We start from the raw sequence: 27769 nt of genomic DNA on the forward strand, positions 1-27769 counted from the left end.
GGTACTACATTTTTATGGTATGAACTGATTTCAATCAGCTGAGATCAAGGATTCAATTATGGACATTCAACTGCCTCCCTCCTTCCCATTCATTAGTTTGGCAAACTGGTTAGCTTTATCTCAAACAGGCTCATACAAAATACCCAAGATATTTATTTTCCCAATGGCAAACTTTTGGTTTATTCATACGAAGTTCTCCAAAACAATCCCATCAGTTCTACTATGTCATTTCCAGTGTTAAGAGTTTTGTAGGATACAAGTAGATTGATATTGCATGGCACTATTTGAGTTAATGTAAAGGTTTGCATAACACTGATGTATGAAAAATGAACTGTGTAAATTCTGTACTTTAAGTACAGTATGAAACTGCATATTTTAAAAAGGCTTTCTGTGTGAAATATATTCTCAGATTATATGTCTTTACCTCCAATTGCTTCCATGGAATATGGAGCAGGTTCAAACAAGTTCAATGGAGTTTCAGCTCATGTTGGGAACAGCTGACAAAAAAAAAACTTGTTCACACTCCAGCTGTTATTCAGTTTAAATCAGGAGGGTCCCAAATGCTCAATTCATCCTTACACATGCCTTCATTCAGTCTACGCAGTTTGAAGCATTAGGCTACCACTGGATGCATTGCTTTTTATTTGCTACTTAAATCCAATTTCCTGTTGACATTTATAACAGGCAAATGCAGAACAAACTTCAATTCCCTATCCAGGGGTAGAAGTGCTCATAATCCTTAATGTTATCAAATGCACCATTTGCACAAAATGTTTCAGTATAAGCAGTAACATGTGAATTTGCAGCTGGAATGTAAACAGGATGATGGGGTGAGTACTCAAAATACTGACGGGCACGTCATTAGTCTAAGAAGGTTTACGTTTTAGGAAGAGCTGTGACTTGTCTGACATTTCAACATTGCACATAGCCTGGGTAAGATCTGCTCTACATGGCACTTCCAGAATCCTGTTTGCACTTGAACTTAAAAATGAGTTAATCGTCACTGTTTTCTATAGTACTGCGTCTCCCTCCTTTTTGCCTACTTAATTTCTAACAACATACCATCAATAGTGAAAAGAAAAGATAGTGTTAGATTGTTCTTATACAGACTTCCATACTTTATAAGCGTTTAGAATCAACTTAAAGGCAAAATAGAGTTGTTAAGAAATCTGGAGGAAAAGGCTAGAGTTGAGATGAAACAAGACTCACCCATCCCCAAGTCTCCTGAGAGGCTGAGAAGACCTAATAGGATAAGAAAACTTGTTCCAAGAAATTACCTAGCCAGTCATCCAAGGCATATTTCATCACTTTAGACAGGACATGCTTTTGCAAGTTTGAATACAAATTTCTTCCCTACTACCGAGCAATCATTAATATGGTGTACTGCCAATATGATTCGTGTTCTATTGGATCTGCATTTGTTCTCAGGCAACCTTGACTGACAACACAGGTTAGTGTTTACCTTTGAACTTCTATATTTAAAGCCATAATCAAAATCTGCCAGGTACATTGCCCATCTTTGCATTCTCTTGATTATAAGTGCTCATACGTTTTTGGGTGGGCCCAGTAAAGTTGTTAACAATTTACTATCCATACTGAGTAGAAACTTGTGGTCGTATTGTTGCAACTAAAATTTGTTCAGTGCAAACCCAATGACTAACATTTCACATTCATTCTGAAGATATTTCCTATATCTTTGATAGCACTCTTTACCCACATGGTATTGGCCTCTCAACCCCTTTGGGAAAGACAATTGAAAGAGATGTTCCTACTCTGAAAGGACTTGCATCAGGAGCAATTGTTATCATCAGTCCTGGGTCAAAACATGTCAACAATCTGTCACATATAAGTTTTTAAAATTTGTTTGTGGGATTTGTGCATTACAGCTGGACCAGCATTTATTGGCAATCCCTAATTACATTGATGGTGATGGCAGGTTGTCCTTTTGAACCACCTGGTGTAAGGGCTTCCCAGGTAATCTTCTATAAATTACTGCATTTTGTTCAGAAATGTCATGTTGAGTGTTTCTAGTTCTTTCTATTTTTGTGACTATGTTCTCACAATAATTCAAGATGATTCCACCTCTAATATGGTATAACCTATTGGAACACCCAGTAATCTTGCCATAATTTGTTTTCTATGCTTGAAGATTTAGATAATTGCTTCAGAGTGCTTTTTCTCATTTATTCCAAAGCCCTCAGGTTGGGCAGCAAGTTTTGAAAAAAAGAACTCTGGAGAGGAAATTCCAAGATAGAGACAAGAGATATCAGATTTGAAGGAGACATTTGAACACACTGCATTTATTGTCCCTGGGTTGCAAATCGATTCAATTCCCAAATCTGTACATAAGTTGATTTGGATGCAAGTCAGAATGCAATGCAGTACATTATAAAGGACCATTCGTAAGTACAGGAAATTTTCAGATATTGAATATTTAAAATTACATTATATGGAGTTGCATTTGTAAATTGGATGTTCAAATGTCAGGAGAACACTGTACATGAATATTTGAATTTTGGTCCAATTTAGGTTTGTAGTATAGACGCCCGTGCCTGCTAACCAACATTCATTCCCCATTATGCAATGCTTTGATTTTAAAATTTTAAAATTAAAATTCTCATCCTCATTTACAAATCCATCCATGCCTTAATTGTGTGATAATTGCGCCACCATTAGTGGCATTACCTTCAAGTACTTACCTCTCTGTCTCTTTACCTTGCTTTCATCCTTTAAGACACTTTAAAATAAACTTTTTTGATGAAGGTTTTGATTATTTGACCTTAGAAGTCCATATGCAGTCCCCAGTGTCATACTTTGTTTTAATACAATGAAAAGGATCAAGAACTGCTTTTTTAATCACCGGAAAATGCACATGGTGCATACTGATGTGAACTACTCAAATTAACAGGGAATAGTTACCTATCAGTTGTGATCATATGATGGCATTATTGTTGGAAAGCATGAAACATTTTCAGTTGGGTACTACTTTCTTGTGTACAGATTATTGAATTAGATTAAACATTTTCTCCCAGAAAACACATGCAAAAAGTATTAGAGAAACAGGGGAAAGATTTGTGATAATATTACCATGAACTCTGAGGTCAATGTGCTGTTGTTGTTCTCCTGCAGCATTTAGTGCTACACATGTATATTTGCCAGTATCACTGATCTGAGCGCTGGTGATGGAAAGGACTCGACCTCTAGATTGAACCTGCATGGAAGAATATCAACAGTGCTTTAGAGAACATGTAGAAGAGGATTTAGTTCACAAGTCATTGTGACAAAGCAAAGACTTTGTACATAATGAAATGCTAAATGTAAACCTGCTGGTATCTTTGCACCTTGTTTCTAAGCTTTATATTTTAAAATTAAAGTAGTAAACATTTTGGTCAGAAACTTTGCATGCAGTTCAAATAATGATAATGAGCAGTGGGCTGGGGTTGGCCTCTTTGGAAATATTTTGAAGTTGCAACTGGTAGCAGTGTGTCCAAGATACTTGCTCTAATAGATTTTGTGGAAGCCAAAGACATTTCAGCTTCAGACCTCATTAGAATCTTTTGGGGAGGTGTTCTGTGAGCTGGTAGTTCATTGGGGAGGAGAGGGTGGAAATAGGAGGGGGGGAAGAGGCAGTCTTCTTTTCCTATGTAGAATCATCCGTCCCCAATCTCTTGACATCACACAAACAGATCTGCACTGTTACATTAGAGGGGATCATGTACAAAATAATGCCTCCAATCTTTCTATGGATATCGTACGTAAAGCAAGGTTTACATTTTGTGGGCAATTCTAAAGAATGCACTTCCCCTTTTAAGTGAGAGGAAAGTTATAAGAGAAAGTTATAAGCACCTCTGCAGTCATGGACTGTAACCAGCTCACTATCTACGTGAAGCTTGCCAGCTATGGACCCCAGTTGATCAAAAATTAGCTAGTTAAAAATGTTCACTGGAAGGATATAGACTAGCTTCATGGAATGGCCCACCTATCCTTCGGAACTATAAAAGGGTCAAAAGAACAGTCTGTCAGGCATCTGAAAAAAGAATGACAATTAGCCAAGAGGATAGACTGCTGTTAGAGAAAGCTGACAATAGAAATGACAGGAAGCCAAGAGATACACTATTTGCAGTGATAATTTTTCATGTTTAAGACTGTAAGTCACACAAATTCTGTCATCTAAAGCTGTGAGATTGTAAAATACATATTTATATCAATATTCTGTTTTTACATGGGAATTTATTTTAATTTGTTGCTCTTGTCCACCAATTAAATCACGATGTTATGACTATTTTTGTTTCATTGATCCCTTCCTTACTCATTGGCTTTTGGTAGGATTCAGTGCTGGTAACTTGTGTCTTCCTGTCTGATTGGAGAACCAGTGGGAATTCTCTCTCTCTTTGGGAGGCCTGACGTGACAATAGAGTTAAAAAAAAACTCTCATCAGGACCTTGTGTAAGCTGAAGTGCCCTATTAGAGTTGTCAATCAGAAACTAGCAATTCTCCATTACAGACCCTGCAATTAGGTTTAAAGGGCACTTCTGGTAACACACCTGGAATCCCTTGAGCAAGGTAAACAAGATGGAATGGAAGTTGAGGGCAGTGGGTTGCTGATGAGATGAGACAGACAAGAGAGGCTAAATGTAAGGAGAGGTAAATAGTTCCCAGCAGGAAATCCTTCCAATCTGAAGGATTGTGGCTCAGTGGTTAGCACTGTTGTCTCACAATGCCAGGAACCCAGGTTCGATCCCAGTTTTGGGAGACTGTCTGTGGAGTGTTCACATTCTCCCAGTGTCTGCATGGGATTCCTCTGGAAGCTCCAGTTTCCTCCCACAATCCAAAGATGGGCAGGTGAGGTGGATTGGCCATGCTAAGTTGCCAGTGGTGTCCAGGAATGTGTTGGTTAAGTTGATTAGCCATTGGGAATGCAGAGATGGAAATGTGTTGCTGGAGAAGCGCAGCAGGTCAGGCAGCATCTAGGGAACAGGAGAATCGACGTTTCGGGCATTAGCCCTTCTTCAGGAATGAGGAAAGTTTGTCCAGCAGGCTAAGATAAAAGATAGGGAGGAGGGACTTGGGAGAGGGGCGTCGGAAATGTGATAGGTGGAAAAAGGACAAGGTGAGGGTGATAGGACAGATTGGGGTAGGGGCGGAGAGGTCGGGAAGAAGATTCTATCAGGACATAGTGATCAAAAATGGTGTGTTTTGGCTTGTGCATGAGATGAATTTTCATAGACCAGCTGCCATATCTCACGAGGGTAGCAATCTAATCTCATTTTCACTGTCTTATCAATATAGTCAAGACTGCTTAAACAGGAGGTGCAAGACTTGCGCCCACACCTCCCCTCTCACCTTGTGTGGAGGTACCAGGTGAATTGTGGCGGATATGGAAGTTTCCTTTGGGGCCTTGGAGGGAGGTGAGAGGGGAGGTGTGGGCGCAAGTCTTGCACCTCCTGGGGTTGGGAATGCAGAGTCATAGGGAAGGTGGGGTGAGTCTGGATGGGAGGCTCTTTGGAGAGTCGTTATGGATTTGTTGTGCCAAATAGCCTGTTTGCAGCTTGTAGGGATTCTATGATGATTTTAATTGGACATGAACAATCTATGAATGAGGAATCCTTATAGGTTGCTGGCAAACCTGACAGATATCTTTGTTGCCTTTCAAAAGGCACAGGAGACTTGGTGAGAGTCCTATTAAATCCCAGTGGGCTCAGGGATAATTGGCTTTAAGTGGATGTTTAACAAGCCAGAGTGTTTTTCTGCCAAAAGAAGGTTTCCTCCCATCAGCCACTTCCTGACATACTGCTCACCAACTAGGTAGTTGGATATTAGTCTGTTTTGCAGTCTCCCAGCCCACCCATCATTTTGTCTGCACCAGCAGGCACCAGTAAACGCCAAGCTTATGTCAGTAATGCTACAAGTAAGATGTCTAAGTGACCCTTTGAGAGTAGTTAGAACAAAAGCAACTTTTGTCTGCCATCCACACAGGCAGTTAAAAGGCAAAATGGGTGGCCAGTGATTTAAAATCATTGGGGTACCTCATTGTGTCTGCTGGGGCTAAGACCTGAGTGATACCAACATCAGGGTGCCTGCAAATGAGAGAACAGCTTATCCACTTGAAATTGGTTGGGAGGCTGTTTAATAATGCAAAATGATTGTGGTGGAAAATCAATTAAAACTTTCAGAGAATTTAATATTTTGCAGCTAGGTTTATTTATCTTGTTGCTGTTCTTGTAAATTTTTATGGTGGTAGATTTAATTACTTTCTGACTAAACAGATATAAGAGGTCTTAGAATCACAGTTAATCACAGAATCACAGAAGATTTATGGGCTATTTGTGCCTGCACCAGCTCTTAAAATGAATATCATTAACTCATGACAATCTTCTGCTTTCTCCCCATACCCTGGCACATTACTTTTCAATTAATTTCCAATGTCCTATTGAATGCTTAATCTCTGTTGAATAGCACCATGGAGGAAGGTATGGTTGGCCTTAACACTTCTAAACCTAGCTGCAAAATATTAAATTCTCTGATTTTCGCAATTTAGTCTCCAACTGTAACACTGTGGGATTGGGAACTCAAGAGCGTAAGGAATGGTACTCCATAATCACATACAAGCTGAGAAACTTCTTACAAAAAAAGTATCTAATAATAAAACATTGACAGCAATAACAATGTGGAGAAGATAATAGTAATTTTCTTTGGCTCCTTAGTCATTTGTTTGTACTCAGAATGATGAAATTCCGCTCTAGGCCTTGAATACATCAATCTATACTTTATTTTAGTTTGAATTTTCCCAGCTCCATGGAGATGGTGGGCTGGGTGACTGACTGACAGCTCTCCAATGTTGTCCTGCTTCCAGACAACATACCCAAGTCTGTGAGAAAGAGAAGACTGCAGCTGCTGGAGATCAGAGTCAAAACATCCAGGTCTGGGCCACTACTGGAACTAGCAACTTGTTTTGCAGGATCAGGAGGCCATAATGCTCTCACAGGTCTGTGAATGGCTATAGGCCCCTTACTTGAAGGATCACTCCTCCAGACTTGTTCCCGGGATGGCTGGACTGTCACACGAAGAGAGAATGGACAAATGGGGTTTAATATCCTCTAGGGTTTTGAAGAATGAGAAGTGATCTATTGAAGCTTACAAAATAGGATGGACAGAGTAGATGAAGGTAAGATGCTTTCTCTGGTGTGGGAATCTAGAACCGGGGACTCAGGTTAAAAAGAAGGGAGATGCGACTTAGATCTGAGATAAGGGGAAATTATTCTAATCAGAGGGTTGTGAACTTTTGGAATTCCCTACAGAAGGTTATAGAGGCTCAGTCTTTGAGTATGTTGTAGATAACGATTGATAGATTTCTTACTACCAGCTCCCGTATAAGGATGGAGTAGCAGATAAGGATGGGGTATTCAAAAGTAATTGAAGTGTTCAATCAGCCACAGTCTGATTGGTTGGTGGGGCAGGCTGAATGGCCTATTCCTGTTCCTATGAACAAGGAGGCATTCATAAATGCCTTCACTTTGAGATGTCTCCTATCTCTGAGTTCTTCATTAGCACTCACCTCTTTGGGCGATGCTGCCATCCTTACATTGTGAGAGACTGCCTATTGGGCCTCATGATTCCTGACCTATTACCATCCATATTTGGATGGCAAACACTGAGGCCGACAACTGGGAGGCCACCTCATGTAAGGTTTCTGTGACCAATGCACTTGACCTCTTGATAAGATTTGGGACCCACTTTTGGTTTTGATGTTGTGACCCCAATGCCCTGAGGAAAGTTCAGTCCAATGATGTGACACCAAGAAAAAGCTATATTGTTGATGATACCAACTTTGATGATGTGTTTGCCCATTTATAAAAAAGTACCATGAGACATTTTCAAAGAAAAGTTTTCAGAGTTATAACATTCCTTACCAATTTCAAAAAATGTAGATTCGGTGACTATTCATCGTTTTTGCTCTTTACATGGTCTTGCATTTTGCAAATTGGTTGTTGCAATTGCCTGCAAGTGTGACCACGTTCCAAAAGCAATTTGTTGGCTGAGAAGCAATTTAATGTAGTTTAAGCACAAGAAGATGCTATATAAATGTAATATGTTTCTATCATTACAAGGTTGGCTGTTAAGCTTGATACTATCATGAAAATCTTCAAGGTAATGACTAGTTTAAAACAATGAATTAGTAGTACCTGAATAGCATCGGAAAAACTGGAGACAGGGCTGCCATCTTTCAGCCACGTTAAGCTTGGTACTGGGATGCCACTGGCCTCACATTCAAGTCTAACAGGGTTATTGACCACCACTGTCACCATGTCATTGCTGCCAATGATTGTTGGAGGAACTACAAAGTAAAATGATCAATGTGAAAACAAAAGTACATTCAAACTTTTGAAATGTAAATTGTTTCATATTAATTATGATATTCTACGAGTTAACTTTGCTGCACATAGTTGATCTGTACAATTTTCTTTGTCTATTCTTATTACAGAGTGGGTCAATATCCATTTAAAGCTGTAAGAGAACTGGCTAAATCTGCCGACAAATGCACTGCAATTAACTTTAAAACACTTTGAATTATTTGGTTTATTTGTATTGTCAAGCAGATATCTTTCAATAATATTCCCAAAAGCTTATCTTATTTCTGGGGTTTGTGGTGCTGAATGACTGTTGTTTGCTTTGAATAAATTTTTGAAATTAATTGGGAGTATTTATGATTGTGTTATAGTGAATTGGCATCCTGTATCACAGCATTAAAATTACCATCACTGTATATAAAATGCATTGAAATATTTTGAAATAAGGTACTTGACTTTTCAGGTACAACTTTAAAGACAGAAAAATTATACCCTTGGCGTGTTCAAAACTTATTTCGCAGAGGGAGGCTATTCAGCTCTAGTTGATGATATTACCATAATCACCATGACATAAAAATTAAATGGTCCTGTCCTTAATTAATATCCAACTTCTAATCTACCCATTTGAATTCAATGTAAAATGACTAAATTACAGCATGCTAAAACTCTGTCTATGTGTACATGAGGTATTCAGTGAGCAGTTTTTCAATCGAATGTAAAATTGGGATTTAAACATTTACAATTTAAATTCAAATTGCTTCTTGCTTCACTGAAAAACTTCTGTTTACTTCATTACTTATGATAGATATGCAAGTTATAAAGTTTTTATTATGTTAATAGGTATAATGCATCTTATATATTTTAACACAGAAGGATATAGTACAATTATTACTCTCAGATCAATTACATTTGCAGCTTCACTTCATGAATTCATAAAGTCTAACTTACAACATTACTCACCATAAACCTTCAAATCGTAGAATATCTCAGCAGAACCTGCTAAATTGACAGCTGCACATTTGTACATGCCCCTGTCTGCTACCTGAGCACTGGCAATCTGCAGAAGCTGACCCCGATTCAGTATGGAAGCTGCCATGCTTATGCTGATTGGCTGATTGTCTTTGTACCAAGTCACAGCTAGTGTTCAGAAAAATAAAGACATTTTTAGAATTAACTCTGTTACTTTACAGCCTAAAATCATGACTGATTCAATATCTCAAAAGGATGGAACAAAATTTCCATTCATGGGATTTTTTGTGGCTCCATAGGATTATGTTGCAAAGTGGAGGGCAAAGGTCTGGTGGGCACGCAGTAGGGTGATATGTGTATCACCTTCCCATCACTGCTGGAATTTTACCACCAGAGGGGCAATTGATAGTTGGCCCTCTAGCTCCCCAGGGCAGTTGAGGCAGTTAAGTATCCAATTCTGCACATTTCAGGGCTCTGTCCAATGCTTCTTGCGTTTTACCAGTGGTAGGTGGGCACAGCCATGTGGTGAGATGGTCTGGTATATTCTGACCTCAGCGATTTAGTGGAGGGACCTTTCTCTCTGATACTGTGTGGCCAAGGCCCTCCTTGGAAAGAACTCCTCTGTCCTCAAACAATAGTCTTCTTTATGGGGCTTGCCGAAGAGTTTTGTTGAGCTCAATTTCCAGCCTTCATCAATTGTGGCTACATCACAGCATGAGGTAATTGATGCCTGGGAGTAACCGCAAAAGTGCTCCTGGTGACTGAAGAGCTGTCAGCCATCTGATAGGCTAGCAGGCCTTGGGGTTTGATACAATTGCTTAAAATGGTATGACTCTTAAACTACTGGCAGTTAAATATCTGCTGTATCAAAAATGCAGTTGGGTCTCCCAGAACCTGCTGAGGCAGGGTTATCCCCAAATTTCCAAATGGTGTAGGACTACCAAACTGTAAAGTTCTGACAAGGTATAAAACTCCTCCTTCCAGTTTTACTCATTCTTAGTAATTTCTTTCACATCATGTATGGAGAAAGTGAGGGCTATAGATGCTGGAGAGTCAGAGTTGAAAAGTGTGGTGCTGGATAAAGCATAGCAGATCAGGCAGCATCCGAGGAGTAGGAGAGTCAATGTTTCGGGCCTAAGCCCTTCATCATCACATCATATACGCCAATTAACTATATACCTTTCACATTCTATATTTAAGCTCCCTAATATTCAGTTACCTTAACTACCTCCATGTGTGGTGCTCAAATTCATCAATGTTTCGCAATACCAACCAACTTTGTTAATCTGTATTCCCATCAACCTCAATTTTCTCCCCCTTAACCCTCCTCTTCTGAAGGTGCTAGGATGCATTTCTATGGGCAATAGTGCTCGTTGGCAACTCATTTATAAGACAAAGAGACCAGTATTGATCGGACCCTTTAACTAAGCATCCACCAAAACTGACCGTGACCTATTCATCACCTGGGATATCGCACAAGTAAATTATTTTGTGTGCATTTACAGTGGTGGCACAAATAGCAACCTGAAAAAAATCCTCTTTATACACACGTACTAAGCTTGAGATCATCCCTGTTAAATAATGAGCATGGCGCACAGTAAATTTGCATTTATTTGTCATAATTGTTTTTGGAGAGGGAAGGTCCAAAGCTAAATTATATATGTGGGAAGGTGGTGGCATAGTCACTGGACAGTTATCCAGGACCCCAGGATAATTTTCTGGGGACATGGGTTCAAATCCTACCATAGGAGTTAGTGAAATCTGAATTCAACAAAATTGTGGAATAAGTAGCGTCATAGTGATGGACAGCAATTTTCATGAAATGGTATTGATCATTAATGTGGGAAGGAAACCTACCATCCCTATTCTAGATTCAAGGTAATATAATTACTCTTAACTACTTTCTGGGTGATTAGGAATAACTACTATATGGCAGCCTAGCCAGTGGCACCCAAATCTCGTGAACAAATAAAAAAAAATTCAAAAAGACCTTTCTTAGAAATTATCTATTTTCCCATAAAGCAAATATTAAAATAAAGGCATGCAGTAAGATATGAACACAACAATTAAATCATATACCATTCATTCCACTTACCAAAAGGTAGTCAGCAAATAGCTGCAGAGAGTTTCTCAGGCCTACCTGGTATTGGATTTCCTGATGCTTTGCATTTCAATTCTACTGGATTCCTAACAATCACTGTTTCATTTAGAGTTAGGCCTCCATCTTCAATGCTTGGAGGTTCTGCAAAGACAAATAATGTAGATGACTCAGAAGAACTCACTGGTGCATGAGGTGGTTGAAGCATTAGTGCAGTTAAAGGGAGGCTTGTTGCACAACCGAACAAGAAGGGAAAAGGGCAATAACAGGGAAGAAGTAACATATAATGGGATGAAGCTAGTGTGGAATATAAACACCAACTTAACCAGATCTAGATCAGGAATGACCTAATTCTGAGTTGTGGTTCATACAAAATTTTATGTGAAGATATTAAATTATCTGGTATTTTTCCTTGAAAAGACTTACCAAATCTAATGTTTTTCATAGCTAATTTTCTTTTTAATGGAATTATACAAAAAAACTTAAAGTCTTCTTAGATATTTTCTGGGGTTTAGTGATACTGGACACTCCCATAAGTGATCCCTGCATCCTTTGTTTGGTGTTCATTCATTCTATGTATTTTGATATGTTATATCCTGATATGGGAACATCCCTTGAGATCTGAGTTAGACATGGACCCTGAATTTGCTGGGGAGGTAACAGCAGATCTAACATGGATGCTGCTATTAAAATGGAAAAAGATAACAACCTTTGGCAAGGAAGTGATACACTGCCAGTACAGTGAAACTCCGGCAATTTATGGTACAAACAGCTTTGAACTGGAGAGAGAGGAAAGAATCTAATGAACGGGTCATGGTGTGGCTTTCTCTACTCCAGCAAATTCTAGGCTGCTACCATATTTGTTCATGTTTGCAGATAGTCCAAATACAGTCAAAACAAGATAAACTGTAAATTGTTAAGTTGCTTCAGTTTGTAAATTGCAAGTGAATGTGGCACCATATGTGCCTATACCATATGGCACTTACCGGGGACATCCATCTTGGAGCCAATTTCAAAAAAAATCACAGTATAAGCCTGAATGTTGTCTTGAGGGCTCATAAGACGAGCGAACACAAGAATGTTCAGAGCTATGAAGGATGCTTCAAATAACTGAAAGAAATTGAAGCACAACAAAGAAACAAGCCACTGCTAAAAAAATTGGCAAGACAACAGCAAGACAAATACTTTTCCTTTCCTCGTACTGGTTGTAATAAAAGCTGATTTGAAGCAGAACTGAAAAATCTTTTCATGATTGTGGACAATCATAGACTGCTGGGGACACAACAAAAGGAAAAGAAGACATGTCCAGTGTGCAGAAAACATATTTTCACTTAAAGAAGCCTGATCACAAGTGTTTGCCTAGATGAAAGCACAGAAAACATGTGTAAATGGCCACCACAGAGAGTCAGCCGATAATTTTGACAAATCACTCTACATCATGCAGCAGGTTGGTTCAATCAGGTTAGTATGAGGTGAATGGTTTGTGACTATCGGATGATGACTGCAGAAAGAGAATATCAAGTCAATGTCAGATTAACACCAATGTGTCATGTAACATCACAACCTTGTACAACAGAACTCAACATGGCGATTGAAAAATGAAGCTCTTGAAATTAAGGTTGAGGCTATATGATAGTACCATACTTGTATCGAGAGGACAGATTAATCAGAATCCAATGCACCAGTCATAAAAAAAGACCAGGAGCTCCAGATCATATTCAGCAAGCAAAAGCCAATCATTTCAGTTGGAGCAAGTCTAAAGCTTGAACTGGTAATGCTCAACATACGAAATTACAGCACATTAAACTATTGACTATAGAAGCATTGCTGGAGAAGTGAAATTATGGATGCAATCTCATAGAGGATTGGGAGACATGGTCTGAAGTAAGAGAAGAGGCAGAATTGGGTGAGAAGTCCAGCAAGGTGTATCTCATAATGGAGACCATTTCACTCCATCGTTTATTCATTTCACAAGTAGTGTGGTGAGATTCTCGCTGGTTGGTGCATGTTGCCGATTGACATTGGTTAATTCTTGTTGATGGCTCAAAATGCTTCATTAATACTCTGGTTGCAATCTTACCACATTCCCAAAATTCTATTCATTGTGAAAATCCAACATGGAAACTTGAGCAGTTGTGTGGCAGGCTGAATTCACCGCATGGTCCAATGACTGCATGTTGGACACCGAGCACCAAACTCTTGGGGCACACTCCATGAGCATCAGCCATACACACCTCACCTCTACAGACTTTGGCATCTCATATGTTCCAGCCTTGAAAAAACATGCATACTACATTTCCAGTTCACTTACAGAATGCTTCTGTACTTCAAGGCTTCACATTGGAATAAATGGGCAACAGTAATTTGTGACGTTGCTGCAAGGTCACTGCGCTCAGGATATGGACCCAGTTCATAGACCAGACCAGACTGCATCTCCAGACTCTTCACTCTGTGGACAGGCGGGCCACCCGAAATAATGAATTTATGATGGAAAGTAATAAACTTACCGTGGAGTTACAAAAGATGGATAATGATTACAGCATGCTGGGAAATAGAACGCAGCCTTGACCAAAGTGACTGTGCTAATCCACATGCTGCAGAATCCAGACAGGCTACAGCTTCCACAGATGGTTTGTAAACAAACTTGACAGCAGCAGAACCTGCAATACACACCTGAATTTGGATGTGAATAGGACAATGGAATGTCACCATCAGGACAATCAGGAGCATCAAGTCACTTGCTAGAGAGGGAGGCGCCTTGCACCCTGATTTGGAGGAAGCTATGTGCCCCCAGCACCTACCATAATGGATACCTAAGGGCCACCCTGCCATCAATGTCCCAACACCTGGTTGGATCCGACGGATCAGGGTAATTGAACCTGCTCAATTCATTGGCAGATCCTCAAGATCCTCCCAAAAGGAGAGGACTGATAAGGATAAGAATTGCCTCAAAACCCTACTCAGTGTGGTAATTCGAGAATAACCACCAAAAGAGAAGACATCTCCAAGACCATTAGAAGAAGACGACAACATCACCACATGGAGCCAGGCCAAGTTCTAGTGTGGTGGTATATGATCATACAAAGTTTAGCGTAAGATAGGTTATAATATAATTTATTATTCTAATATTAATTATGTTCAATAAAGGAATATTATTTTTTATAAGAGTCGGCTCACAGTTCTTTTGCTGAATATAAGAACTTAAACACACTGTGTGGCAGATCAGTATCAGAGCATTCACACAGCAAGCCTAGCTTGGTGGTGACAGCATCCTTGCTGTGCCTTTTTGTGCTTTGTCCCTTCACCCAGAGATACTGTGTTCATGTTACTACTGTTCTGCCATGTCACTTAACCCTGTTACAAAGCAGAAGGTCAGCAGGCCTGACTCAAGTCAAGGGGGATGGCCTTTTCTCACAGAATGCTGGCACAGTAATTCAAGAGCAGTCTCCAATATTAAGCACTTAAGAGGTGAGGAGTCGAATGGCAGATTGTACAACACCTGTCTTAACTCCTTCTACTTGACCAGAGGTTTGATAAGTGTGAGGTAAGGGAGAGAAGATGATGCCCTTATGCTAGTGGAGTGGAGCATTTCATTAACTTCCTTTATACAATGCTGTGCACTCCTCCATACAGCTTTTAATGTTACCACCACAGGTGGTGACCTCTAACCAAGCTAGCATTGTCTGGTATCACTGCCTCAATTACTGGTCTTAGGGGAAGACGATGACCCATGTGAGCACCATGTCCAACAAGGAGCTTCAGCATCAATTTCCTTTTTTCAGCCATCTCTCCTCAATCCTCAATACTAAGTATGACAGCTGTCAGCACTCCTCCTGCCATAGGGTTGGGAATGGCAAGTTTGCTAAGATTTGGCGTGGAAATTTACTCAGCCTCATGGTTAGAATCCCTGCCACAAGTTCAATGCAACTTGCACTTGGCTATAAAACTGTAAAATTCTGCCTGAATGTGTTTACAGGTTAAGGATATTAGCATATGACGAGGGAAGTTCCAGTTTCCGTCAAGCTCAGCCTAGAAGATAGGTAGAGGAGTAGGGACTAATCAAGAAAGTGATGAATCCAATAGAATGGATTAGCAGCGTGGTAGCTGTGAAACAACCTGGAAAATCAAGATTTTGTATCAGTCCAAAGGGTCTAATTAAAGCAATGAAGCCAAACATTAATGGAATTTTGCAACAACTTGTAAACATAATCCTCATTACACTTGATACGAAGGATGTTAATGGATGAAAGCAATAGTTTTCTAATTACATTCTGGATGCCTTACATGAGGTACAGCTAGTCGTTTGATATTTCCAAGACACTAGAGAAATACAAATGCAGCCAGCATGAGATAAATAGTGATCTTCCTGGGAGTAGAAACTATAGTGGGTGATTTTCTTGTCTATGGATGTGGAGACACAACAGAAGAAGCCATTGCTGACTATGATCACACTCTAGTGTGAGTGTTGGACAGAAGTCATCTGAAGGTGAACAAGGAAAATTTGCAATTGAAAATCTCTGATATCCAAATCCTAAAAAGGTTAGAGTTATAGCTAACAGATATAAAAGCAATGCTGAATTCATTAACTACTTAGCCAAATTCTTGGATAATTTGTCTTTGGAATGTGATCTAATATGTCAACTCACTGATCAGAACATGTAATGATATTAGAGCACAGAACAAGAAGCAGCATTCACTAAAATCAAATAACTTGTGAAAGCTGCACTAGTGTTGAAATGATGGTCACCTTGCAGCATGTCATCAGCAAGAAAGGACTTGGAGGAACCTTAACGTAACAAGAAGAACTAGTTATGTTTGCGTCTAGGGTGTTAACACAAATAATACCTGTTCACATTGAGAAAGTGTACCTGTCCATTGTCTTTGCCTGTGAACATTTTCATCAATATCAACTTGGAAGAGATAAAGTGGGTAATTGGAGCTGAGTCCACAAAAATATCAGCTATGAATGGCAGAGCAAGCTCAAAGCCTACTTCTTCTCCAACTTCTTATGTTCTTATTAAAGTTACAGTCAAAGCCAACTGGAAGATTGTCAAAGCCATTCCCTCAAGACACTACCAAGTGCTCCAAACTGCTTGCAAAGAATATTGCTCCAATTACAGAGGTACCATCAAGGCATGCAATACAAGCAAGGGAAACAGATGTAATTTGCTGCCATATTGTCAATAGCAGTGGTGACTGAAGAAAGTAAAGATGCTATGAAATCCAGTGAGAGGCAGCAACTCAACATGCACAAGAATTAATTAACCCAACAGAGACATTCAAAATCTAACAGGCAGGTAGCTTGCTTAAATCAAGTAAACTGCTCAACGATATACAATGATCCAAGTGTTGCAAGAAGTAGTGATGAAATGGCGACCTGAAACCATCAAGGACACAATTGTATGAAAAGAGAGTATTGGACATGTGGAAATGAACTGACAGCTCAAGACAAGCATATTGTACAGAGAAATTAGAGTTATTATCCCCAAGGAGTTGAGAGGAGTAGTGTTAAAGTACATCCATGCAAGCACCAAGGAATTGAGTCAAGTCTGAGTAAGAAGGAGATGGGATCTACTGGCTAAACATGAGCAATGAGATCAAGGAGCACATCATCCAGTGGAATGCTTGTAATGAGAACCAAGCTAAGTAAGTTAGAGAACCAGTGATGACATATAACATCCAGACAGACAGGATGAAGGTAGGAGTGGACCTCTTCACTCCCACAGGAACTGATTATCTTGTCACTGATGACTACAATTCTGATGACTGGAAGGTGGAATAGCTGACTTGAACCACTACCGGTGAGACACAATGATGAAGGCACAATTACGGAACTCCCAACAATGTGATCAATGAAAATGACTCTTGGTTCGCAAGTGAAGAATTCAGGCACTTCATGATGGATTGGGAAAGGCTGAAGTGACTGTGATACTTGCCAAAAGAATAATAAAAAAACCCAACAAATGTAGCAAAGCACAGATGTATGCAATGAAATCCTGGAATGGAGAAACAGCTGTTGAAGGCATGGAAAGGAGCCCAGTACAACAACTGACGTCATTTCCAAGCTAGAATCACTGACAGGCATGAGTAACAGAATCAAAGCAAAATGGCAGAATTCATCACTGGAGAAACAGTCAGGGTGCAAAACTTGGATGTTCTCAAAAAGAGTCAGCCTAAGGGCAACACTCAGGATCTCGCATACAACAGTTGAAACCTCAATTATATGTGGTAGAAGTGAATAACATACTTTCACAACCATAGTCACAGATAGGAGAAGCTGTTCCTCAACTGCAGGGGGCATTGATAAGGAAGAGGCAAATACAGCATGTGCACAGGCCACAGAACAACCATCAATCCCAGTGGTCCACAGTATTCCAAGGAAGGAAATGGAAAAGAAACAAAAAGGTAGCAACAAACTACATTCCCAAGGAAAGGAACATTAATCAGATGAATAGCTAACAATAATGTGCACACACATATACATAAGAGATCAGTATAATTAAAAGATTATACAATATTTACACAAAGTTGAATGAGAATAGTTGTATACATACTGTGTAACTTGATTAATTCTCAATGTAAGTTATAGAGTCATAGAGATGTACAGCATGGAAACAGACCCTTTGGTCCAACTCGTCCATGCCGACCAGATATCCCAACACAATCTAGTCCCACCTGCCAGCACCCGGCCCATATCCCTCCGAACACTTCCTATTCATATACCCATCCAACTGCCTCTTAAATGTTGCAATTGTACCAGCCTCCACCACTTCCTCTGGCAGCTCATTCCACACACGTACCACCCTCTGCGTGAAAAAGTTGCCTCGTAGGTCTCTTACATCTTTCCCCTCTCACCCTAAACCTATGCCCTCTAGTTCTGGACTCCCTGACCTCAGGGAAAAGACTTTGCCTATTTACCCTATCCATGCCCCTCATAATTTTGTAAACGTATACAACTTTTTTTACATGAAAAGGGAATATTTGGAATAAAATGCATTACCAATATGCCTGGTAATTTGCCATGGTCATGTGAACTTTACAATGAAGCACTGACTGGGAACATCCACCTTGCAGACAGTTTCAGTAAAATCACAGTATATGTGAGATTCATGTTTTGAGAGCTCATAACTGAGAGTGAACTATATTTGATTTTTGTCCATTTTATAATGGAAGAGCACCAATGTTTAAATGGTCTTTCAGACGAGATACCAGACATTATAAAGGCCTTTCTTGCCTTCCTTTCAACAAGTCATTCCACATAATCCATATTTACCATTTTTTCACATCCTCCTGGACAGGTAATCAGCAGATAACCTCTTATGCCCATTGTCTTTTTAACCTTCTGGCCTCACAAACTAAGTTTTCCATTTGATTTGACTCCCATTTACCTTATTCATTCTCCAGGTTTAAATTTAATTAATTATCTTAGTCGAAGGGATATATGAGCAGCAACTTCCTACAAACTTCCTACTCTGTGAAGTTTTTATATGTCTGCTGGATTTTGAAATAAACTTAATTCCTTTGGAACCGGCCTTTATTTTAAGAGTGTTACTCAAAGGTAAGTGAACTAAGGTCTTATTTGGGGGTTAATGTCAAAAATCACAAAATGTTCCAAGGATTAAATATGAATCATAAAATATATTGCTTGAGGCCAAATGTCAGTAAATAAACTGTTACACTTGAGAAATATGGTTAAATCTCCACTAGATACACTTCTAGTACCGAGTATTTCATTACCTGCTGAGGTTTTGTAAGATGAAACATATTTGTAACAAAACTTAATTTACCTCTGTACTTCAAATTCCATTAAATAACAACTTGCATTTATAAAGAAATTTAATGCGGTAAATTCTTTCAAGATGCTTCACAGGAATAGAATTAAACACTGAGTTCCTTAAAGAAGGACAGAGCACTGGAGAGACTTAACATCCAAGCTGCCAGTGATTAAAGCTGGAAATGCACAAAAAGCCAGACTTAGAGGAGTGGATGTGATATGGAGATGCTGGTGTTGGACTGGGGTGTACAAAGTTAAAAATCACACAACACCAGATTATAGTCCAACATGTTTAATTGGAAGCACATTAGCTTTCGGAGCGCTGCTCCTTCATCACCTGATGAAGGAGCGCCATTCCGAAAGCTAGTGTGCTTCCAATTAAACCTGTTGGACTATAACCTGGTGTTGTGTGATTTTTAACTTTGGAGGAGTGGAGATCTTATAGTGCTGCAGGAGGTTACAAATAGATATAAGACACCTCCAGTGGAGTGTTGGAAAACTGCAACCGTCTCTCTCATTTTATGCCATTCCTCAATTTTTCCAAGGACAGATGTACTTTTTGCATTATTCAGGTACCTGCCCCAACTATAATGCACATTCCTTTTGACAGATTTAATGCTTTAACTGCTTTAATGCAGTGCAAACCAGCTAAAATTAATCCATAGTGGTTATGACTCTGCGCCCCTCTATGGATTTTAGGATCTGGTCAGTACTGAGTTACACACAGAAATCATTCTAATTAGGAGGCAGAATTATACTGGTGCACTGTTTATGCAGGTAGTACAGTATAATTAAAATAATACTTTTCAAATAGATTTTTTGGTGTACTTCTTTAAAATAGATACGGTCTTAGTGTTTATTGTCATCAAATAATCTTACCATGTACATAGAGTCTAATGTGTTGCTGTGCTTCTCCAGCTGAATTAGTTGCGACACAGGAATATTGGCCTGCATCCTCCAGCAAGGCATTCACAATCTGCAGCATGCGACCCGCAGACTCCAGCTACAAAGATACAGTGATATGCTGAAACATTGTGAACAAGCTACACTTACTGCAAGTTTGGTTTATAAAGCATATTTATATATTTTAAAAATCCCTGGTTTTAAACCACTTCCATATTTTAGCCCTTCCCTTAGGTCAAATCACCCAAACTTAATCCATCTTTCCTCAGCTATGGAAACAAAAGATAATTCACTCCCAGTTTGAACTGCAAAGCCCCGGAAGGCATGATGTTTGAAATTTTGTAAGGAGAGAATAAGTGTTTTTATGACCATTTTGAATTTTAAGGAAACTTTCAAAAATGATTATGTCAAAAATAGGAATAACTAAAATTATGGAGTGATATCAATCTATCTCAGTTGAGAGGAGCTAATGAGTTAGGTTTTACCACAATAAATGTTTGCATTCCCATTGACTTCAACAAAGTGAAATCCATTGATATCCATGAAATGTAAAGTCAGGTATAAAACAGGTGGTCAATCTGGTTCTGTAAAATTCCTACAGGTGGATAGGATGAATCTTAAATCTGTAAGTTTTACAAGAATATATAGAGGAGATTGAAAAGCCATTTCAACTTGGAAGCACATGGAATAGGGTTGAACACCCTTCATTAGTCTTGGTTGACTTTAACAGAAAGTAAAAGCAGGTGGAGTAAAAAACCAGCACTGCACTCAGGCTAGCCAGTGCCCCTATACTTATGGGTTAGGTTAAAATTGCTTATTAATTGGCTTCTTTACATTGAAAGAAGAAAGGATGTCTTAAAGAGTGGTTAAAATGGCATAATGTTAAATCCAGAAGAGTAGTTCTGCATGAAGTAAAGTTGGTCTTGATACAATCTGGTGATTGGTATCAGACGTAACATAAGAATAAAGAACTCAACAAAGGAAACAAATTTTGGGTAGACTAACTGAAAAAAAGAGATTGGATGGATGATCTTGAATAGGTTAAAATGTTCCTAATGTTTATTACATCTTTATCTTGTGATCAATTCAGCTACCTGCCCTAACCATAACGCACATCCCCTTTTAACAGACTTAAAATTTACCTACTTTAATGCAGTGCAAACCAGCTAAAATTAATCCAAAGTGGCTATGGTTTTGTGCCCCTCTATGGATTTTAGGATCTGGTCAGTACTGAATTACACACAGAAATCATCTTGAAAAAAAATGGAAACAATTAATTTGTTTATTAATTAACTGAGTAACTGAGGCTTTCCATTCAACAGAGTGATCATGTGTAGCTCAAGAACTGAGAAATCAAAGGTTCCAGAAACAACCAGAGGCTCAAGCTGAGTTGATGTTTGTAGAAAAAAAACTGAGACCTGAGGTTTTTAAAATATTGTAAATTAATTTGTTTGATTTCGGACTAATGTAAATACTTCACTATTCTGAGATTAGTCAGGCATTCTATTAGCAAATACAAACTAGAACTGAAATTGTCAAGGAGATGGAGAGAGAACAATGAAAGTATAACAGCTAGAAAATCCAAAACTATGGATTTTCCAGTAGTTTTGTTGAAGATAACAGAAAATTATCTAAAATTTAATTTTAGCAAAATATTTAGCAAACTACTACAGGTAATGGAATTGACAGGCTAATTTTTCTTGGATTTGTTGTGGCTGGCTTGGTAGTTGTGTTATCAGGAAAATTGTGGGAAGGGTGGATGCTATGTAGAGATGGCTTTCCAAGGCAATCCAGCTGTTGTTGTGCCATCCCAGGAGCTAGTTGGGAACAGAATTGACTGCACACCTCATGAAGTCAGGCAGCCAATTAACATCATGAGGGGTTCAATCAGGGATTATTTTGCAGTCTAGATGGTCAGGGCAGGGGTAGATAGGGTTTGATTGTTGAAGAGGCTGCAGGTAGGGACAGGCAGGGATAATGCTGATTTCATACCCACTCAGAGATATGAGCATGAACCTACATCTCCAGTGCGACTTTGAGGAAGTGTTGTTCTATTGGACGTGATGAATTTAAGATGAAATATGCACAAAAACATTAAATTTTTTTATTTCTATACTTGTTTTGCTAAAACTTAGGATAAAGTTTTGTTATCCCTCCACTATGGTACTGTTGGAACTTCAAATTCCTTGCCAACTGACTATTCTTCAGGCATGATTCTAGAGAATAGTTGAAAGATTTTAATGTATGTAATGTGTAACATGCATTTCAGTGAACATACCTTAATGTTTCCTCCTGCTGTGTTTATTGGACGTCCATCTTTGAGCCAGGTAATGGCAGGATATGGAATGCCATTGGCTACACACTGCAAGTTTATAGTTTTGTGGACAACTACTGTTCGTTCAGAAGGTCCTGTTGATCTAATTGTTGGTGAAACTGCATTGATGTGTGAAAAAAAAATCAATTTTCATTGAAATGTAAATGAACTTTCAGCTGCCAAAATCTGATAGAAAACTAGCTAACTCAGTACAATTAATTCTCAGGAAGACCTTGTCATGCCACATTAACAGTCACAGAAAGTAAAAGGCAGTTGGTGGGAAATGGAGCACTGTAATGCAAAAAAAACTTGAGGTCAATTTTTTTTTAGAAAGAATGCCAACTGATAATCATTAGGAATTTATTTTTTTATAAAAGGCTTCTGATTTAACTTTATTAAAGAAGATATAGTTTATCAAATGCAGATTCAGAATTATGCAGACAACAGATTGTTCACTGTGGCTAGGTCATTTGTTCTACACTCAACAGATGTTGAGTACTTGGTCATAGAATGATAGAGATGTATAGCATGGAAACAGACCCTTCGGTCCAACCTGTCCATGCTGACCAGATATCCCAACCCAATCTAGTCCCACCTGCCAGCACCTGGCTCATATCCCTCCAAACCCTTCCAATTCATATACCCATCCAAATGCCTCTTAAATGTTGCAATTGTACCAGCCTCCACCACAACCTCTGGCAGCTCACTCCACACACATACCACCCTCTGTGTGAAAAAGTTGCCCCTTAGGTCTCTTTTATATCTTTCCCCGCTCACCCTATTGTACAGCTTCATGTTGAATCTGAGCTCAGTTCCTTCATATCATTAATTGAACAATTTGCAACACTACCAGAGGCCAGGGAGATAGCTCCAATCATCCACCAGCTCAGTTCTGTCCTTTAAGCATTACACTGAGTGTAGAGTAAATTAAAATTAAAGAAAAACAGAACAAAAGCATTTTAACAATCAGATCTGGATTTGCAAGTTACCCTGTACTATGACATTGAATTCCCGCCGTTGACTGCCAGCTTCATTTGTAGCTACACATTGGTATCTGCCTGTGTCAGAGACTTGAGTTTGAGAGATGATTAACTTCTGGCCATTAGCTAAAATTTGAACACCAGCCATTGTTTTAATAGGTTGTCCATCCTTTAGCCACCTATAATAAAAACATGATTTTTAAAAATTAACTATATAATGTCCAAATATTTATTTTCAGTGCATGTAATAACAAACTACCTTTAAAATTGTAATGTACAAAACCATACAACTTACTCAAAAAACATATGTTACCTGCATTTGAATTTTGCATATATACTTTCATCAGAATTGAACTTCTACAAATATAAGGACATAAGAAATAGGACTAGGAATAAACAAACTTCTACATCAATTTCAACTTATCCCCACTATCCGTGAAGCTTTCCATTTCCCTTACTTGGTAAAACACTCAGTCTCAATGTTGAAAAAAACACATTAAATCAGCATTTGAAGCTCTCTGGGTTAGATAATTCCAAAATGTAAACTGGACAATTTATTTTCAAAAAACGTCTGAAATATCCTCAAAATACTTCCCTTTGGAAAAAAGATATGACAGTGGCATTCACATGTTTTCTTAAACTACTCATTTGTATTCCCATTTGTGTGGAATTGGTGTATAACAGTCATAAGTTTCATTGTTGGAAGCATCAATGCAGTTTTTATAGCTCAGCATCCATTTTTCAACAGCAGATAGGAGACACAGGCAAGATTCTAGGTTACTGAGGAACATGTTTTGGAAATGCAGTTTGCTAAGAATATGGCAACTTTAATCCAATGTGCCTATTGTAGATTACAGCAGCTCACTATAAGTCAGAAGCAGTTAAGCACCTCCCATGATGGTAGCATGGTGGCTCATCAGTTAGCACTGCTGCCTCATAGCGCCAAGGACGCTATGATTCCATCCTCAGGTGACTGTCTGTGTGGAGTTTGCATGTTATCCCAGTGTCTGAGTGGTCTTCCTCCGGGTACTTCTGTTTCCTCCCACAGGCTAAAGATGTTCAGGTTACGTGGTTTGGCCATGCTACATTGACCAAAGTGTCCAAGGATGTGCAAGCTAGGTGGACTAGCCTTGGGAAATGTAGGGTAGGGAGGGTGGGTCTGGGTGAGAGCGTCAGTGTAGATTTGATAGGCTGGATGGCCTGCTTCCACGATGTAGGGATCCTATGATGATCCAAGGCATCAGGTGACAGCTATCAACAGTCAAATGACCACCAATCCTCTATAATACAGCCCTACTGCCCTCGAGGACCAAACCTGGTCAAATAATGTCACACAATCCTGGATGGAGAACTGAGGAATCCATCTCTAGATCTCAATGCGATCAGACGTATAATTTCTTGCTCCTGATTGCATGGTTAAACATTACCACTAAGACAAATTTAACCTGCACCTATTGCTTACCATATAATAAATTAGCTTTTGTTGTTAAAAGTACCTCTCTTTTCATGAATCACCAGTGGTTCATCCTCTATAAGTGCTCATCAACAGGCTCGTAAATCCAGTATAGAAAGGAGAATGGGTGCCAACACACTAACCCAAACACAAGTTGTCACTGGTTTATTCTGCGAACATGACACCCACCATCTTGGGAGCTAATGTGGATAATGTACTCGAGAATCATCAGTTCCAGTAAGTCGCCAACCACCATCTCTATTGATGTCAACTGTGCCGAATGGCTGTTTGGGTGTCAGTAAGCTCTGATGGCTGGCTTGCAATACAGAGTAATGCCAACAACATGGGTTCAGTTCCTGTACCAGCTGAGGTTACCCTGAAGCAGTCTCCTTCTCAGCCTCGTTCCTCACCTGAAGTGTGGTGACCCTAAGGTTAAACCATCACTAGTCACCTCTGTCTAATGAGAGAGCAGCCCTATGGTCCAGTAGAGCCATGACCACTTTACATTTTAACCAATATGTAAATATATTTAGTATAACATAACAAAAGGATGGCCATGTCTTTGTTACTGTTTAATTTTCTAATGGTGAGATTCCACTTTTATGGTTTTTATCACCACCATCACTAATGGTCTATTTTGTGATCAAGTATTTGCAAATAAGATCATAAGACCAGCAGACCATTTGAGTCTGCTTTGCTACTCACTGAAATTATGGCTGATCTGATAATTCTCAATTTCACTTTCCTGCCTTTTCCCCAAACCTCTTGACACCTTTACTGATTAAAAATCTATCAGAACAACCCAGTCTGGACAGTCTATGCAGTAAAAAAATCTACATATAAACTACTGTCAGAGAAAAACAAAAATCATTATCTCTGTCTTAAAAGGGCTATCCCTTAATTGAGATTATTCTCTCAGATCCTCAACTCTCCCACAAGTGGAAAAAAACATTTCCTATCAAGCCTAAGAATTGTATATGTTTCTAAAAGGTCATCTATTGTTTTTCTCTACCTTGATGAGTAAAGACCCAATTTACTCAACCTTCCCTTGTAAGAAAATCCCTCCATATCCAGGATCAATTTGGTCAATGTTCTTTGGACTGCCTCCAATATCAACATATCTATATTTCTATTCTGTTAGTTACAGGTTGCCATCCTGAAACACTCCCTTATACTGAATGTTGGTCTTATATTAGTTAGCCAATCCTTTATCCATAATAATAGATCAACCTCAACCCATGAGGTTGTATCTTATTAAGTAGCCTTATACACAGTAACTTATCAAAACCTTTTGGAAAACCAATATATTCTACTGGTCCCACTTTATCTATTCTGATTTTTACCTCCCTAAAGAATTGTAACAAATTTGTCAGCTCTGATAGCCCCTTCACAAGACCATGCTGATTCTGCTCAATTATGTTATGCATTTCTATATGCTTTGCTGTTGTATCCTTTACAATAGACTTGAACATCTTCCCAATGACCGATGTTGGGGAAGGGATGGCTTAGTAGTATAATCACTGGACTGTTAATCTAGAGACAGAGTGAAGACTGCAGATGCTGGAGATCAGAGTCGAAAAGTGTGGTGCTGGAAAAGCACAGCCAGTCAGGCAGCATCCGATGAGCAGGAGAGACGATGTTTCAAGCATAAGTTCTTCACCAGCTCTTCATGATGAGGAGCTTATGCTCGAAACATCAACTTTCCTTCTCCTTGGATGCTGCCTGACCAGCTGTGTTTTTCCAGCACCATACTTTTCCACTCTGTTAATCCAGAGACCCAGCAATATTCCAGGGACATTGGTTCAAATCCCACTGTGGCAGATGGTGGAATTTGAATTCAATAACAGAGAAATCTGGAATTAGGAGTCTAATGATAACCATGATTCCATTATTGATTATCAGGAAAAACTCATCTGGTTCACTAATGCCTTTTAGGGAAGGAAACTGTCATCCTTACCTGGTCTGGCTTACAGTGACTCCAGACCCACAACAACATGGTTGACTTTTAACTGCCCTCTAGCCAGCTGGATTAAAAACCATTAAGTTAACTCCATCACTTTCTGAATAAGAGTGTTACATTGGCAGTTTTCCGATTGTCTGGGACTTTTCCATAATTTTTGGAAGATTATCATCAGTGCATCCATCATCTCTGTAGCTACTTCCTATACTATCTTAAGGTTCCATACATCAGGTCCAGGGATCGTTTCAGTATTTAGGCCCATTAGTCTCTCTAGAACATTTTTTCCTTGTAATAACGGTTGTATTCATTTCCTCCCTTGATTTTATCCCTTGATTATTTTGTATTTTTAGAATGCTATTAATATCCTCTACTGTGAAGACCGATGGAAAGTATGAATTCAACTTCTCTACCATTACCTGCTCCCGATGATTATTTCCCCAACCTCATTCTCGAAGAGACCTACATTCACTTCGGACCTTTTTCTGTACTGAAAGAAGCTGTGTCTGTTTTTGCATTCCTTGCTATTGCTAAAGTCTTACATGATATTTGGAGGAGGATTTCCTGTTGCATCACACTTCAGTTTCAGTGGATTTTGGATAACCACGGTGGTGTCTGTGGCATCATTTCCTTCTATATTTGGTGGCACTGTACAAATGGAGAAAAAAGAACTTTGTGCAACTAAGTCACATAGAGAGTGCCATGCAAAATAAACAGTCAACTAAAACTCATTTTTGAAATGCTGTCTACATTCCATTGAATGCAGCAGAATAATACAGCATACTGTTCTTTGTTCATTCTGCAATTCCATCTATACACTCCATAAATAAACATTACCATCCATTTTACCTTCTGCTAATATTATGTATCCATTTCTATTTTTAAACTGTTGATATTTTCTTACCCATAAAAAACAGCTGACATCATTCTTTGCAATCAATCTATCAGGATTATAAAGGAGAGTAAATGTAAA

General features: G+C 39.0%; 1 protein-coding gene and 1 long non-coding RNA gene across 2 annotated transcripts in view; one reads left to right on the forward strand and one right to left on the reverse strand.

Annotated features, from left to right (window-relative positions):
• Positions 1-27769, reverse strand: part of hmcn1 (hemicentin 1) — a 599829-nt gene that overhangs the window by 228485 nt on the left and 343575 nt on the right. Inside the window, exons 33-40 of the mRNA XM_043699541.1 lie at positions 27339-27444; positions 23396-23565; positions 22371-22525; positions 20069-20192; positions 11458-11559; positions 9309-9485; positions 8184-8335; positions 3088-3211 (exon numbers count right to left, since the gene is read on the reverse strand). Of these exons, the coding sequence (XP_043555476.1) occupies positions 3088-3211; positions 8184-8335; positions 9309-9485; positions 11458-11559; positions 20069-20192; positions 22371-22525; positions 23396-23565; positions 27339-27444 (1110 nt within the window). The remainder of the gene's footprint in view (positions 1-3087; positions 3212-8183; positions 8336-9308; positions 9486-11457; positions 11560-20068; positions 20193-22370; positions 22526-23395; positions 23566-27338; positions 27445-27769) is intronic.
• On the forward strand, positions 728-27324 carry LOC122554470. The gene is made up of 3 exons (XR_006313003.1): positions 728-830; positions 1887-1974; positions 27150-27324. It is a non-coding gene; the product is annotated as an uncharacterized LOC122554470 (long non-coding RNA).

Source organism: Chiloscyllium plagiosum, chromosome 11, assembly GCF_004010195.1.
Source record: "Chiloscyllium plagiosum isolate BGI_BamShark_2017 chromosome 11, ASM401019v2, whole genome shotgun sequence".
Taxonomy (NCBI): Eukaryota; Metazoa; Chordata; class Chondrichthyes; order Orectolobiformes; family Hemiscylliidae; genus Chiloscyllium; species Chiloscyllium plagiosum.